This window comes from Sander lucioperca, chromosome 21 (genome assembly GCF_008315115.2).
Source record: "Sander lucioperca isolate FBNREF2018 chromosome 21, SLUC_FBN_1.2, whole genome shotgun sequence".
NCBI lineage: Eukaryota > Metazoa > Chordata > Actinopteri > Perciformes > Percidae > Sander > Sander lucioperca.
In genome coordinates this window covers 7,577,303-7,591,025 of record NC_050193.1, presented here as the reverse complement: position 1 = coordinate 7,591,025, position 13,723 = coordinate 7,577,303, and the positions used below count along the sequence as shown (strand labels likewise).

The 13,723-nt window shown below is 42.6% G+C and overlaps 2 protein-coding genes across 8 annotated transcripts; one reads left to right on the top strand and one right to left on the bottom strand.

Moving 5' to 3' along the window:
• Positions 1-12: 12 nt before the first annotated feature.
• Positions 13-2,367, top strand: arl16 (ADP-ribosylation factor-like 16). Of its 2 annotated transcripts, XM_031312389.2 has the most exons (5): positions 13-245; positions 770-825; positions 913-1,032; positions 1,143-1,258; positions 1,432-2,367. In XM_031312389.2, exons 1-5 carry the CDS (start codon positions 128-130, stop codon positions 1,595-1,597), a joined length of 576 nt encoding a protein of 191 aa, XP_031168249.1. In that variant the 5' UTR covers positions 13-127; the 3' UTR covers positions 1,598-2,367. The 2 variants fall into 2 exon arrangements, with proteins under 2 accessions (XP_031168249.1, XP_035852615.1); XM_035996722.1 differs by lacking the exon at positions 770-825 and having other exon boundaries at positions 95-292; positions 911-1,032.
• epn3a (epsin 3a) lies at positions 2,293-12,552 on the bottom strand. 6 transcript variants are annotated; one of them, XM_035996721.1, is made up of 11 exons: positions 12,275-12,552; positions 9,434-10,197; positions 7,626-7,744; positions 6,929-7,006; positions 6,434-6,523; positions 4,867-4,950; positions 4,504-4,633; positions 4,101-4,221; positions 3,875-3,954; positions 3,547-3,783; positions 2,293-3,389 (listed from the first exon to the last, which is right to left on the bottom strand). In XM_035996721.1, the coding sequence occupies exons 2-11, from the start codon at positions 10,029-10,031 to the stop codon at positions 3,100-3,102; spliced, it is 1,827 nt and encodes a 608-aa protein (XP_035852614.1). In that variant the 5' UTR covers positions 10,032-10,197; positions 12,275-12,552; the 3' UTR covers positions 2,293-3,099. The 6 variants fall into 6 exon arrangements, with proteins under 6 accessions (XP_035852614.1, XP_031168246.1, XP_035852613.1 ...); XM_031312386.2 differs by having other exon boundaries at positions 3,875-3,952; positions 4,066-4,221; positions 12,275-12,551; XM_035996720.1 differs by having other exon boundaries at positions 4,101-4,224; positions 12,275-12,550.
• Between the last annotated feature and the right edge of the window lie 1,171 nt (positions 12,553-13,723).

Sequence of the window (13,723 nt, the reverse complement as noted above, 5' to 3'; positions counted from 1 at the left end):
ATACAGGTGGAATGGTAACCAATCAGAATTAAGACTGAAATGACGGATTTCTACTTCGTCCTATCACACCGACGTATCATGGTCATGTGAGCGTCTCCATGACGCCACATGAAGCTATATTGGCTACATGCTAACACTCGCTTTGCTATGCTTCTGCTGGAAAGCTGAAATGAGCAAAAATGACATTTGTCTGCTTCTTGGAGCAACTGGCGTCGGAAAAACGTTGTTGCTGAAACGTCTACAAAATATCCTTTTAGCCCCGATGAATGTTTTGAACTAGAACTCGAAAAAAGTACGTTATACAGTACTGTTAAAATTGTTGTGTAGCTAGCTAGATAGCTAATTTAGCCTGATAAGCTACTGTAGAACCTAACGTTAGTAGTAGCCGTTAACTAAGTAGAAAATACATATAAGCAATAACTTATATAATAACCTAGCTAGTATTATATATGGTCACTGATATCGGTCGATACCTTTATGTAATTCTGTACCAGTTTGAGTACAAATACAGTTGCAAAACAATATTTGTAGACATGCATATGAGTTTAATAAGTGGCATGGCACTAAAGGAAATAGTATTTCACAATGTTTTGATTGACATACCCTTAGAAAAACGATCAGAAAATGCCACTTTCATAACTGACAAAATATATAATATAAACCGTTTAAATATTATATAAAACTAATTTGAATATTATATTAAACTATCTTTTGCCTCTGAAGCTGATGAACTGTCTTTATGTGGATATTTTTCCTGACAAATGTTTACAGCTTAGCTTGCAAGGATTAGGTGAACTGGGGGAACCGTCTCTTACTCTCCCTACAGTAAGTCATGTTGAAATGTGGTCCTAATAAGGTCAGTTTTGATGAGACAGGCCATCCCCGTAATCCAGTCTTTTCAAATATCCACAGGTAGGAACTAACTTGACCGACCTGACACTAAAGAAGAAGAAGAAGGTTACATTAAGAGAGCTGGGAGGCTGCATGGGCCCTATATGGCCTAGTTACTTCAAAGACTGCTCCTCCGTCATTGTATGTTTTTTGTATACATGCTGCATCTATTTACAACATTTGATGGAGAAAAACAAACTGATTGTTGGAATTATTTGAGTAAATGTGTCGTTCTTTGTGTTTTCTCATAGTTCATGGTGGACTCAGCCAACATTGCTCAGATATCCTCCTCCTGTATCCAGCTGCTGTCAGTACTCTCTGCTGAGCCTCTGCACAGTGCCTCTGTTCTTATTCTGTTCAACAAGAGGTGACACTCACATACACATACACATAGTCCCTACATCGACTTGCCATACCTGCAAGATGTCAGTGTCAGAAGGTTGAATACAATATGTAGGCTATCCAATATCATAATTCGGTCTCTTGGTGAAAGCCGTTCATGCCATTGTGTATTTTGTTTTTCTTTCCACCCTTTTCCAGAGACATGCCTTGCACTATGAGTCTCATAGAGATAAAGTCACTGTTCAGAATGGATGACATCATAGCATCTGCTACACAGCCAATCACATCACTGGAACTCAGTGCCCGGTCTGGACAGGGACTTCAGGAGGTGCTGAGCTGGCTGGAGTCCATCATAGTCAAGTGAACCATCATACATTTGTTCCTTATGAAGTGATGCTACTCTCACAGGACTTTGAATGATGACTTCAAGCCTTTTGGCATGAGATGGCAGTATCCTCAGTGAGCAAAGACTGTTTACACACATTTTTTAAGAGCATTTAATGATGTGTTTAGTGTTGGACCCACTGAAAAACTGTCACTGTATCTTTGGTACCATATTGGTGACTGTTCATAAGGGTGAATGAGATATATAAGAGATGCCATGGCAGAATGGAATGATTGTATGGTTGACCATTGTAACAACAACACTACTGTAGGGTCTTACCTTGAGTTAACAATTGTTTATACTGGTCACTTTTACTAATTCATCTCTGTACAGATGAATAGTGAACAGCTGGGATTCATGACTGACTGTAGTTTGATTCTCATGCTACTCTAAGTAAGGACTAGTTTTATTATGAAACAAAAAGCTATTGCACTTCAGTTTGAATTACAGGTTAAGTGTGACAAATATGTTAGAAGAGCTTGATTTGTCAGAGTAGTTACTGTAAGTGATGCAGCATAGTGGTAATAAGTCACTACCAGCAGGGGGCATAAAGTGCACAACAGATACTGCAACTGGTACTGGGTGTGTGCCTGGGTTGTGATGATTTCATCTAAATGTATTGATATCACAGGAAATGAGAAAATACAAAACAATAAAACCAACTGAGGATGAAGCAATGTTCCAATTATACCCTTATATTTGATGAAAGTAATTGGTTCACAAGCAATGAATAAAACTCATGATTCATACATTTTCTAATGTTGCCTCACTTGTAGCGAATGCTAAAGCACTTCCAGTCCTCCCAAACTACAATTTCATTCAGTTAACCCCAGCAATTGATTTTACTATAGTAAAATCATGTACACACTGATGTTGCTCATCAGTTTAGGTCTAACAAAAGCTCCACAAAGTTAACCGTGTTGATGCAGCAACATTTCAAGAATCGAGATGTCTCTAACTCTTGTCTCTTATTAATAATCTATTTTTTATATTTGTATATGATAGCAGCAGTAGCCAGCTAAGCCAATCACACAAACAGGTGAGTGAGCAGGAGACTTGTTGACTACTTGAAAAGCCGTAACCCATTTGCCTGGTAACTGTGGCTAAGTAAAGTGACAACAAAATGTTATCGAACTGTGCTTTTGTGTACGTTTTCTTTCCTGAATTAAATCCGCAATAGGTTATGGCCTATAAGAAGGTTTACATGACACTAATTGTTACTGATACAAAGGTGTTATCTCTTTTAAACCCTGTTATTGCATTCATGACAAGATGAGCAGGACATATTGTTGCAGTGAAGAGCAGAACCAGCTTGCATCAATCTAAGGGTTACTGTAGTATAACACAATATAAAAACAGCTAAGAATAGGGTTTCCATACATGTCCTTTGGGCTGAAGTTCAGTCTGTGGTTATATTTCAAGAGCATAACCTAAAGGCATTCCCCTTTTTTCTTAGATATTTTCTCCAGTTTAGTTCATCCTTACAAGAAAGGGTTCTGACTGTTCTGTGCAGCCTGTGATCCGTCAGTGCTGGCTGAAGAGAAGGGCAACAAAGGCTCAGGGAGGTTCCCTGGCAGGCCCAGACCAGGCTGGGTGGGGTGGGTATGTGACAAAGGGAGGCTGGCAGGCTGGTGGCTCGTAGGCAGGGGCAGGGAAGCACTGTATGGAAGAGAAGTGCCCTGGAGAGCGGTGAAGCTGGAGCCCATTTGATTCAGAGTTAGTTTGGGCTGCTCAGTTTGGAATGGATTGTTGGGTGAAGGAGCACTGAGGCCTAAACAGAAAAAAAAACTATTAGGTTTGTGTTAACAAGTTAGTGAACTTAGATTTATCAACACAGAACTGATAAATGTAGAGTTGCAGCTATCGAAGCACACACTTTCCTGGTCAAAATGTTGCATATACAGTTCAGCCAATACTACAATAAATACCTGATAGAAAGGGGTTCATGGTCTTGGCTGGAGGATTTACTGGAATCAACCTTTCCAGGTCTACCAAAGAAGCTGCTGTGGGGCCCAGGAAGGCCTCAGGTGTCCGGCATGTACGAGGGCTGGGGGCAGCCAGGCTTTCTCCAAGATGTGACAGATCAAATGGCTCAGGACTGTCCTCCCTTCGCCCATTCACATTCACCTGACCTCCATCCATGGCCTCATCAAACAAATCCCCATCTAGCAGCAGAAAAAGAGAGAGTTCTGACATTACAACTGTGTAGGATACGCAGAACCACAATGAGAATAGTAAAATGAACATATTGTATACCTGAGGGACTTCCAGGTCGGGAAGAAGGTTCCCTCACGGCTCCCTTGAGTGCTGAGAATGGATCAACTCCTGAGGAGGCTATAAACATACCAAAATTCAATTTTATTTTATTATTTTAATTATGTCATTTCAAATATATTTGTGGCTTCTCCTATGTATCTTTGGCTGAGCTGTATGAGTGCATGTATCACCTGTGTTTGCAGGGTAGGGCCATTCTCGGCCAGGGGCATTGAGGTTACTCTTTGGGTCATCCCAGGGGTCGACTGGGGGCTCCCATGGTGGAGGGGGGCTGTTGGAAGTTGGCGGTGCCATCCAAGGTAGATCTACTCTCGAGGTGTTGGTGCTGCCTTCTTTAGTATAAAAAAACGGGAATTAGAGAGAAAGGCTCCTGTTCTAGCAAGTGAGCAGAACAAATTGTATTGTAAACATGAAGAATGAAGAGGTTTATTTCAAACTCTACACTGTATGGTATATCCCTGTGGGAAGAACAGCCACCTGAAATGAGTCAGGCTGCAAATGTTTCTGAACTCAAAACAATGTACATTTTATGACTATAATTCACTACATAATATTTACAACGATGCTTAAACACTCCTGCTTTGGTCATGGTCAGCTAACTCAAGGCTCACCCAGGGAGTCCCAGGGGTCTGTGCTCCCCGGACAAGCTGCTGCCTGGTGTGTGGCATTATTCCATCGGTTGTCACTTGGAGGCTGATCTAAAGGCAATGCAAACACGTCTACCAGGTCCATGAAGGCAGTCTGACCACAAAAACAAGAAAAAAATCTGTCATTTAATAGTTGAGATGTAAAATTTGATCAGACCCAATAATCCTGGCCATCATTATCATAAGGCATTATAATTTTGCTCATTGGTCTTTAAATACATGTTCTCTGGGTTAGGGTTTAAGCATGAGAAAAACAACAGTAAACTACAATGTACGGTTACATTTCATCACCCCCATTGAGATATTCCATACCCCAATATTTCATACCCCGCCTTTAGGCTCCATCGCACGTATGCTGTCCTCCACAGCCTTCTTGAGCATTGACTCGTCTCCTTGGCGACTGATTTGCTCCTGTCAACAGATACAGACATATGTATGCCTTTGGGCAGGACAGCTTCCGGCAAAATTTCCATATTGTTTCATCATTCTATATTTATGACTCATTGACTGCTCACAAGCACAAAAGCCAGCTTGTATTTTTCCTAGGCAGCGTATGACCTGGAGGTAGATGAGTACAATGGGCACAAACCAGAAAATTCAGTGGTCAAAGAGAGGCGAGAGCAGAGCATCTCTGTGATCTCTAACAGAGCAGCTCTTTTGTGGCATATTGAGAGAGGAAAAAAGGGAGGAAAAAGACAAAGAGAGTGAGACAGGAATTGAGAGTTGGAGTAAAAAGGTTGCCAGAGATAATACAACAGAGTGATAGACTCATATAATATATCTAGTGAAGACTTTGAAGGAATTTAATAATGAAAGTTATCACTATATTGACATGTATGATTCAAGTGAATCATTTCCAGTGAGAAACATGCTGTCTTCACTTAGAGACTATTTTTTACAGAGTAGTACAGAGGAAACCAATGAGCTTGTGGTGGACGACCAGAGGTACAGGATAGAACACAAAGTTGTAGCCATGGCAGTAGATGTTTCAAATATGGATGTTGCTGCAAAGAAGCTGCACATTCTAAAACATGGATGCTTCACACACGTCTTCATCCTGGCAGCACAGAAGATCTATACAATCACCACAGTTTCAAGGTGGGCACCCATGATTAGTGTCGCTAAATTAGTATCCGACCAATTGTGAAATACGGTCAGTCTCGGGTAAGTCTCCCCTTCTGTCCCTGACTTATGGCGTTGAATAATGGCCAGAAAAGTATTTTTGCAGAACATTATGATCTCACAGTCAAGTTGACCTTTGATCTTTTGGATATAAAATGTTATCACTTCATCATTTTATCCTATTACACGTGCATAAAATGATGTCCTAATTAGCATATGAGTTATGTAAGTTATAGCCAAACAGGTGTTTTGTGAGGTCACCTTGACTTTTGACCACCAAATTCTAATCAGTTCATCCCTAGGTCTAAGTGGACGTGTGCCAAACTGGAAGAAGTTTCCCATAAGGAATTTCTGAGCTATCGAGTTCTAAAGAACATGACGGACGGACAGATGGACAACCCAAAAATATGATGCTTTCGCTGGCGCGAAGGCATAAAAATGAAAAAAGCATACAGGAGGATTCCCTACTACTATAAAAGATCAAAGGTAGCGCCACACTACATCATTTAAAGGAGACATATGATGCTCATTTTCAGGTTCATACGTATTTTGGGTTTCTACAAGATTATGTTTACATGCTTTAATGTTAAAAAAAAACACATTATTTTTCTCATACTGAATATACCTGAACTCAACCTCTGTCTGAATATGCTCCGTTTTAGCTGGGGAAGCACCGATCCAACTTTTTTATTCCCGATACCTGGGCAATGGGTATCGGCCGATACCGAGTACCAATCTCTTTGCCCCCCCCAGTGACCCCAATGAACCCTACCTGCTGGTGCTCCTCCTTGCTCAGGCGCAGGGCTAACTGGAGCTGGGTGTCCTCATCCATATCCAGTGCCACAGGTGCAGTTTGGACAGGCTGTAAGAGGGGTTAACCGGGGAGGGAATGGTACAAAAGTGTGAATAATGCTTGGACAAACTCACAGTACATTGCATGCAATTCTACAGGTGTCCCAGGCAGAGTAAAAGGGTCAAACATTTTGACATGAGTATCTCATACTACTGAACTAAAAGGAGATATTTAATGGTAAGCGGAACAGAACGATGAAGCCTTGTTTGATTAGTTGCTGGAGAAAGTTACATGTTCAAGGGTGAGGGAGGCCATTGGTCAAATGGCAGGAGAGTGAGTAGTACATGCAGCTGTTTCTTAGAAGGGCCCAGACTTGGGTGTGAGGTTGGTTTCAGTGTATAGAACAACAGCAGATGTGCTAATAGGGCAAAGGATGCAGAGGAAGAATCATCCCTGTTCCCAGCATACTTGTACCTTCTGGGTCTCCTCCTTGCTGAGAGTCATAGCAATCTGTAGCTGGGTCTGTTCATCAATATCCAATGTAGGAGGTGGCTAGGATCAAGCAGGAAGGATTATGAGGAAGTCTAATCAAAGGGAAAGCTTTATTTTGCTTAAAGTGATTTGGAACAGAGAAGTATCACAGAAACTGCTATGCGCTATAATATATTCCAAGCAGAAGTCACAGAGGGCAGCGGCTGCCCTTGCCATACAGACTAGGACGGGCTGTGGATGCTTAGGATTGGATCAATGCGCACATCCTGTCTGGCTTCTCACTCTTTCACTCGCAGCTGCCTCACTCTTCACAGTGCTCACATCAATTCATCAAGAGCCATTATTGACCACATCAGAGACAGAGTTGATGATATCACTTTCTGTTAAAAGTTCTGGGAAATAGTGGCCTAGTAGAGACAGGCAGTAGGAGTGCTTCCCAACCATGACAGATAGTGTCCAAACATGTGTGTGGGAGACGATTAATGTTTTACTTCAGCATTACAACATAAGATGTCAGCAGCAGGGCGGCTAAGAAGCCTCTTTCTGTCAGGCGCATGTGCTGTAGGAGAGGTTTGTGTGTGCTCAGTGTGTGTGTGTGTGTGTGTGTGTGTGTGTGTGTGTGTGTGTGTGTGTGTGTGTGTGTGTGTGTGTGTGTGTGTGTTATCTTAGTTAGAGGTACCTTTTCACTTTCTTCTCGGCTCATAGCCAGGGCCAGCTGCAGCTGCAGTTCCTCTTCTCCACTGGTCGTGGGCCGTGCTTGCTCCATTTCTGGAGCAAGTCGAGGAGAGGAAGAGGAGGCTACAGGGACAGAGGAAGAGTAGAGGGGATTGGGTGTTGAGCGAGGAAAGGGAAGCAGAGGGGTGTAGACAGAAACATAGATGGAAAAAAAAAAGAAAGAAACACTTTAAGCTGATTTTTAAGGTCAGAAATGAGCTGGCACAGTTTTTGTATGTTAATTTTTTTTCCACTGCTGGTTGTCAAGGGCCTTTGCTGGCATTGCCTGCCTAACTCTGCCTGTACCGAGAACAATGATGCGCCTGTGTTGAGAGTTAGGGTGGTGGAGGGGCAGAGGAATGGATGGGTTGGAGTGGGGCCCACCTTATTACCCTGAATCCACTGGGTGGGTTCCAGGACTCAGGTCCAGGTTTTCGAAGAGGGGATGTTGGTGGTGGGGGGGGGGGGGGCTGGCAGCAGACCTGTCTGGCTGTGGGTCACGGGGCTAAAAGGGGGCAGCAGGCCACTCGTTGGCAAAGTCAGGTCTCAGAAACCAATCATTTCCACTGTGCTGCCCCTCAATAGTTAGAATGCTTGCAATTAGCTGCTGCCAATCTCTTGACCCCCATCCATGCCATTCATCCAAATTTTGTCCAACACTCCAAATACACCCTGAATCTCCAAGAGATCCACCAAGGGCAGAGCAAGAAAAATTGCAAAGAAATAAAAATTACTGCATTTACGCAGCACAGCACACTAGTTGGCACACACACATGTATATCACACATGTTGGGTCTTCCTGGAAGCATTCCTTTCTGGATAAAGACCACGTGATTTTAATTACTTGCTATGATTGTCAAAGTGTGAAATAGTTACGGTTATCCAGCCTGAAAAGAGAAAAAGGGCCTTAGGCATCAAAGTAACGGGTGCCCTCATGAAGCCACAGCTCTGCTACTGACTTCTAACACCTTTTAATAAACACCATACACCACACAGACCACACAAATGCCAAAGTATATGATACACACACCAGTCATACCACATTAACAAATGCTACACACAGCAACTTGATGCTCCACAATGTTTTCAAGTTTGAGCGGTTTACTGTAGTTGGTAAGTCAATGGCATCAGATGTCCAAACCCCAACAGGTCTTATATTATCCAGCCACCTAACCAATATCTGTGCAGTAGCGTAACAGATCGTACAGTATGAAAACATGGTTTCCAGTTGTGGTTTGTCATTAGATTGAGACAAGCACAAACAGGGCCTCCTCTCTTTTGTAAATCCAGTTTAGCTGACATGACTGCAAACAGGAGAATGAAAGGAATGCAGATAACCAACAATCAGTAGGGAGCAAAACTGAAACCCCAGAGGACAAAAAGAATAAACAATGAATTATTACTCATCAAAGCTTAAATGTTGGAATGCACTTCTGGTATTAAAATAGCATCTACCTCTTTGAGAAATCACAGGTGAGAACTGATTGATGTACAGATCTCACAAACTGAGGCAGAGTAGAAATATATAACTGATAACCTCCATAAATTGCCTTTTTTCCCATCATCAGTGGAAAATCTTAAGTGAGGAATAAGGAATGCAAAGATCCTGTTCTGTCTTCTACTTTCATCATCTATAAGATCACATTTGAATGTATCTGATGAAGTCGGGTCCTGTCATGTGTTCATTCTGACTGATGACGGGTCAGAATGACAGGAAAATAATCAGGTGTCATGTAAATAATTGTGTGGATGTCAGATGTCCCCGCTACTCACAATGAAAGGAGGATGGTGAGCCTCTGCACCTGCCCATCTCCTCCCCGTAGACCCCTGGCGCAATGTGCTGGCTTGTGCGACGCCCTGGGTACGGAGGAGGCAGCGATCCAGAGCCTAAACCACTGGAGGCCCCCGCCATGCGCGTCTTGGTCTTCAGTGCCTGGCTCCTCTCCTTCTTCAGCTTTTCCTCATCCTTCAGCAGAGCCACCAGATGCTTGGCCTTCTCCCGGACATTGACACCCTGGTCACGTCCATCTCGATCCATAAACTGGAAGTCTCTAAGTGTCTGGATGGTGTAAATGTTCTCCCGGCACTCCTGGGCCACACGCTCGGCGCCTGTTTTGATCAGGTAGTCCAGCAGGGTCAGTGCCTTATAAACATGGCGCCAGTTTTTACCGTGGTCGTTGAGTCGCTTCCAGATCATACCCATAACCTCGGGGAAAGCCACTACATTCAAGGTCAGGTCTGCGATTTCAGACATGAGCGAGCTGGGAGGACCCCACGGATCATTGGAGGTAGCTTCTCGGACCTTGATCTCAGCTTCCGTATAGTTGTTGACCATGTTTTTCATCTGCCGGCGAAGCGATGAGGTCTGCATGATGGCAGTAGTGTTTTTTTACAGGTGGCAAAAGATAGTCTAACAGCAGGCCAGCCCACTGTGTTGCCTCAGGCAAGGTGGCTCGTTAGAGATCAGTGCAGTGGAAAAATGCAATGAAGTCAAGCTCCTATTGGGAACTTCAGCGATGTCCACAAGGGCGTTCCTGCTGGAAAGATAGGATATAAATTAACATTCTTATTCTTATTTAAAATATTAATGGAGAGACCTTCTTACAGATAACACACACACACACACACACACAGACACACCACCATCTTTAGTATCGTTACTCCTTTTGCGTACTGTTACTAACAGCACTGGTGACTGCAGCTGAACTCTCACATATTTTCACTCAGTAATTGTGTTTGGAAGGAGTAGAAACTACTCAGCACCTCCCAGCGATGTGAAACACAACACCTAGGCTCAGTTTTCCTGAAACAACTTTAAGAGATCTGTGTGAGTGCATACAGTGCATTGCTCATACGTAAGCAAACATAACTAGCTTGACGGCTATTTCCTAAAATCAAATTTGCTGAATATTTTTTCCTTCCCTGGAAAGCAAATATTAGTTTCAGACCCAGGGACTTCAGCCCAACCTGCCGGTGTGTGTGTGTGTGTGTGTGTGTGTGTGTGTGTGTGTGTGTGTGTGTGTGTGTGTGTGTGTGTGTGTGTGTGGGAGGGGGGGGGCTGTTTTCAAAGCATTCAAATACTTACAAAACTGTAACTCCTACACAGTTACACATACAGTTAGTCCATCAGTATCACTTATAGTTTGCTGTGTTTTTTTAATTCTTTATTTTACATTAATAATCAACACAATTTGAATGCACAGTATAGTATCTATGCCATTGCCCTGGACTTTGAACTGCTTTTCCTTACACGGCTGGGGCAGTGAGTCAGTTAAACCAATAAGGTTCCACTCTCAGATCTGTCTCATCTATTTATCTAAGAACTGAAATGCATAAACACAAAGGATCAATCCTCTTCAATTAAGAGTCAAGTGTTATGTCATGACTAAGCATTTCCAAAATATTAAAAAGGGGGCTTTACGTGAAATATTGAATATGACAAAACTGATTTATAGTGGGTGTCAAATACAGGCATGTTGATACTATAATAGAAGAAAAATAAACTAAAAGCATTACAGTTGTAACTCTTTAAAAAACCTCAGCAGGCTGTGGGCATACAATGAATAAAAGGTGACGGCACTATGTTGGCAGTTATCAGTCATACTATGAGAGAGCCTCTGGAAATAGATTGTGAAGTGGTAGTAAGAGACAAAATGTTTGTGGCTCAGCTGACCACAGGTTAAATCACAAGTGGTGACCATTGTGGGCCATTCAGTCCCATTATCTCCTGATCCATGGGTCACTTGGCTGGAGACTGTGAGGAGTCAGTTAAAATGTGACCTACCTGTGACTTCCTGTAAATGAAACTCGGTAAAGTGGAGGTTGTAATGCAGCTAATGGCAGAGAGAGGAGTGCTGTAACAGGAGAGATCAAAGAGTGGCAATTAAATCGTCCCCCTGGCAAGATTTTTAATCTGGATACCTCCATTACTGTTGTAGGCTACTCACACTCATAATAAAGATAAATTCATTTTGTGACGTATCTTTAAAATTACTATCACTTAACTCAGACTGATAGTAGTCACCACCACTACACACATAAATAGCCTATTCCTTCTACACATTACGTACATCATGTCTTTCCTAAGAAAATAAAGATTTCTCACACATCTTTAGTATAATTTGTGACCTTGACATATACTTTGAGAAGTAGCCTAAGTCCAGTTTGTCATCATGTCACAGACAATTGTCTGTTTTCGACTTTAGGTTATTCAGTTTTACTGTTAAGCACATTTTCTTGTTAAAAAAAAACAGCAAAGTGAGCCCATTATTTCACACTCTTTATCTACACTTAATAGGAAGCATATGTTCTTAGATCAGGCCTACACGCTCGCAGATATGTTTTATTATGACCTACAGATGTGTGGTAAAAAAACCCCCACTAAAACCGCTGGATGAAAACACAGCTCTTGATCAACTTATGTCCTTTTTGTCCCAAACTAGGACGACCGGAGCCATTATCCTACTGCACGTTGCGTCAAATGGGATGATCGGGTAGATGAAGTATGCGACCGTGACTCAGCTATGCTTCCGAGTTTAAAAGTTGAAACCTCGACAGAATAAGAAGAAAACAGTAAACCGCAACGACCCCCGATCCCCTCTGCTACCCTCTTACCTTCATGACATAGCCTACTGCGCCAGTGGGGTCCCGATTTGGGGAAGCTTTGGGTGGAAGAAGAAACGCCTCCGCCTCTCGACGTAGGCTATTCCGTAGCTTTCGGATAGAGAAAGGAACTAGAGTGAAAAAAATATTCCAAATGCAGAGGAAAGCCGGTATGTGCACAAAATGAATCCAAAACTAAACCGCAGCGGTGCTATTTTGTTATCAAACATAGTTGTGTGCATATCACAATCCAGGCTTGCAGATGGCACCGCCTCTCCCCCACTCCTCCCCCCCCCCAAAACACACACACACACACACACACACACACACACACACACACACGCACGCACACGCACACACACACACACACACAGTAAAAATTGATGGAGGGGAAGAGAAGTAGGAGGGAGGCCTGCTCGGTGTATGCAGAGTCAGACTTAACTCTTTCACTGGCTGATGGAATAGCATCTGAGCTCACTGGATCAGGTGATCAGAGCACACAGAAGAATCACACACAGGTAGGCTACATGGGCACAAAAATAAACAATTACAGAATGTGCGGTGTAAGTGAAGACACACTGTTAGGACAAATCTGCTAACACCCTGTCTCATATCCGAAAGAACAACAGTGATCCTATATTAAATTTCAGCAGATCTGTTCAAAAATCACTGCAATGTAATATTGAAATATTATAGAAACTACGCAGGCAGAAAGATATGGGATATTATAGTTTTGCACTACAGTATGGGGTAAAAACAAATGCAGTAGGATGGGTCTAGTGAGTACCACAGACCCTTATAGAGCTTGCTGGTAACTCTTCCTAGCAGAGTGAGTGAACATCCCAAAGGGATTCAACAACACACCACATTTCCTTTTCAGCAGCTTCATCATTGCATCTCTGCTCTTTACTTATTTATCACAGCTAATGGGATGTTGTCAAAGTCACATCCTTATGCATTATACAAGGCCTAAATCCTTTCTGTATAGGCCTACTTGGCTTGGATTCAGTTAAATACGCAAATTAATCTCTGCCAACTAAGCTGTCTATATGAAAGTACAGAAGGTTCATATGGTGACGCTGCGTGAGTAATGAATACCTAACTGAGGGAGAAGCAGCAGAGAGCAGTGGACCTGGTGGCTGGTTGACTGAGCAGGATATACAGGAAATACCAGCTCCACCTTGAAACAACAAAGGCATGACTCTTGGAGACAGTAATCGTAAGTTTATCAAGCTGCCTTTTAAACAGGACACTTCAGGTTCTAATAAAGGGTTCACAGTTTGTAGTGTGGTTTTATACATTTTCTTGTTGCAGCTCCCTGTTTAATTTCCATGTGACTCTCATTGATCAGGTCTGTCAAGCCCAACTCCATACCTCCTCCAGCCCTCCTTCTCTCTGTGCACCCTATGTCTTTATTTCTACTGAAAACAGATGCCTGAATACTCTTTGTTTCCCAACAAA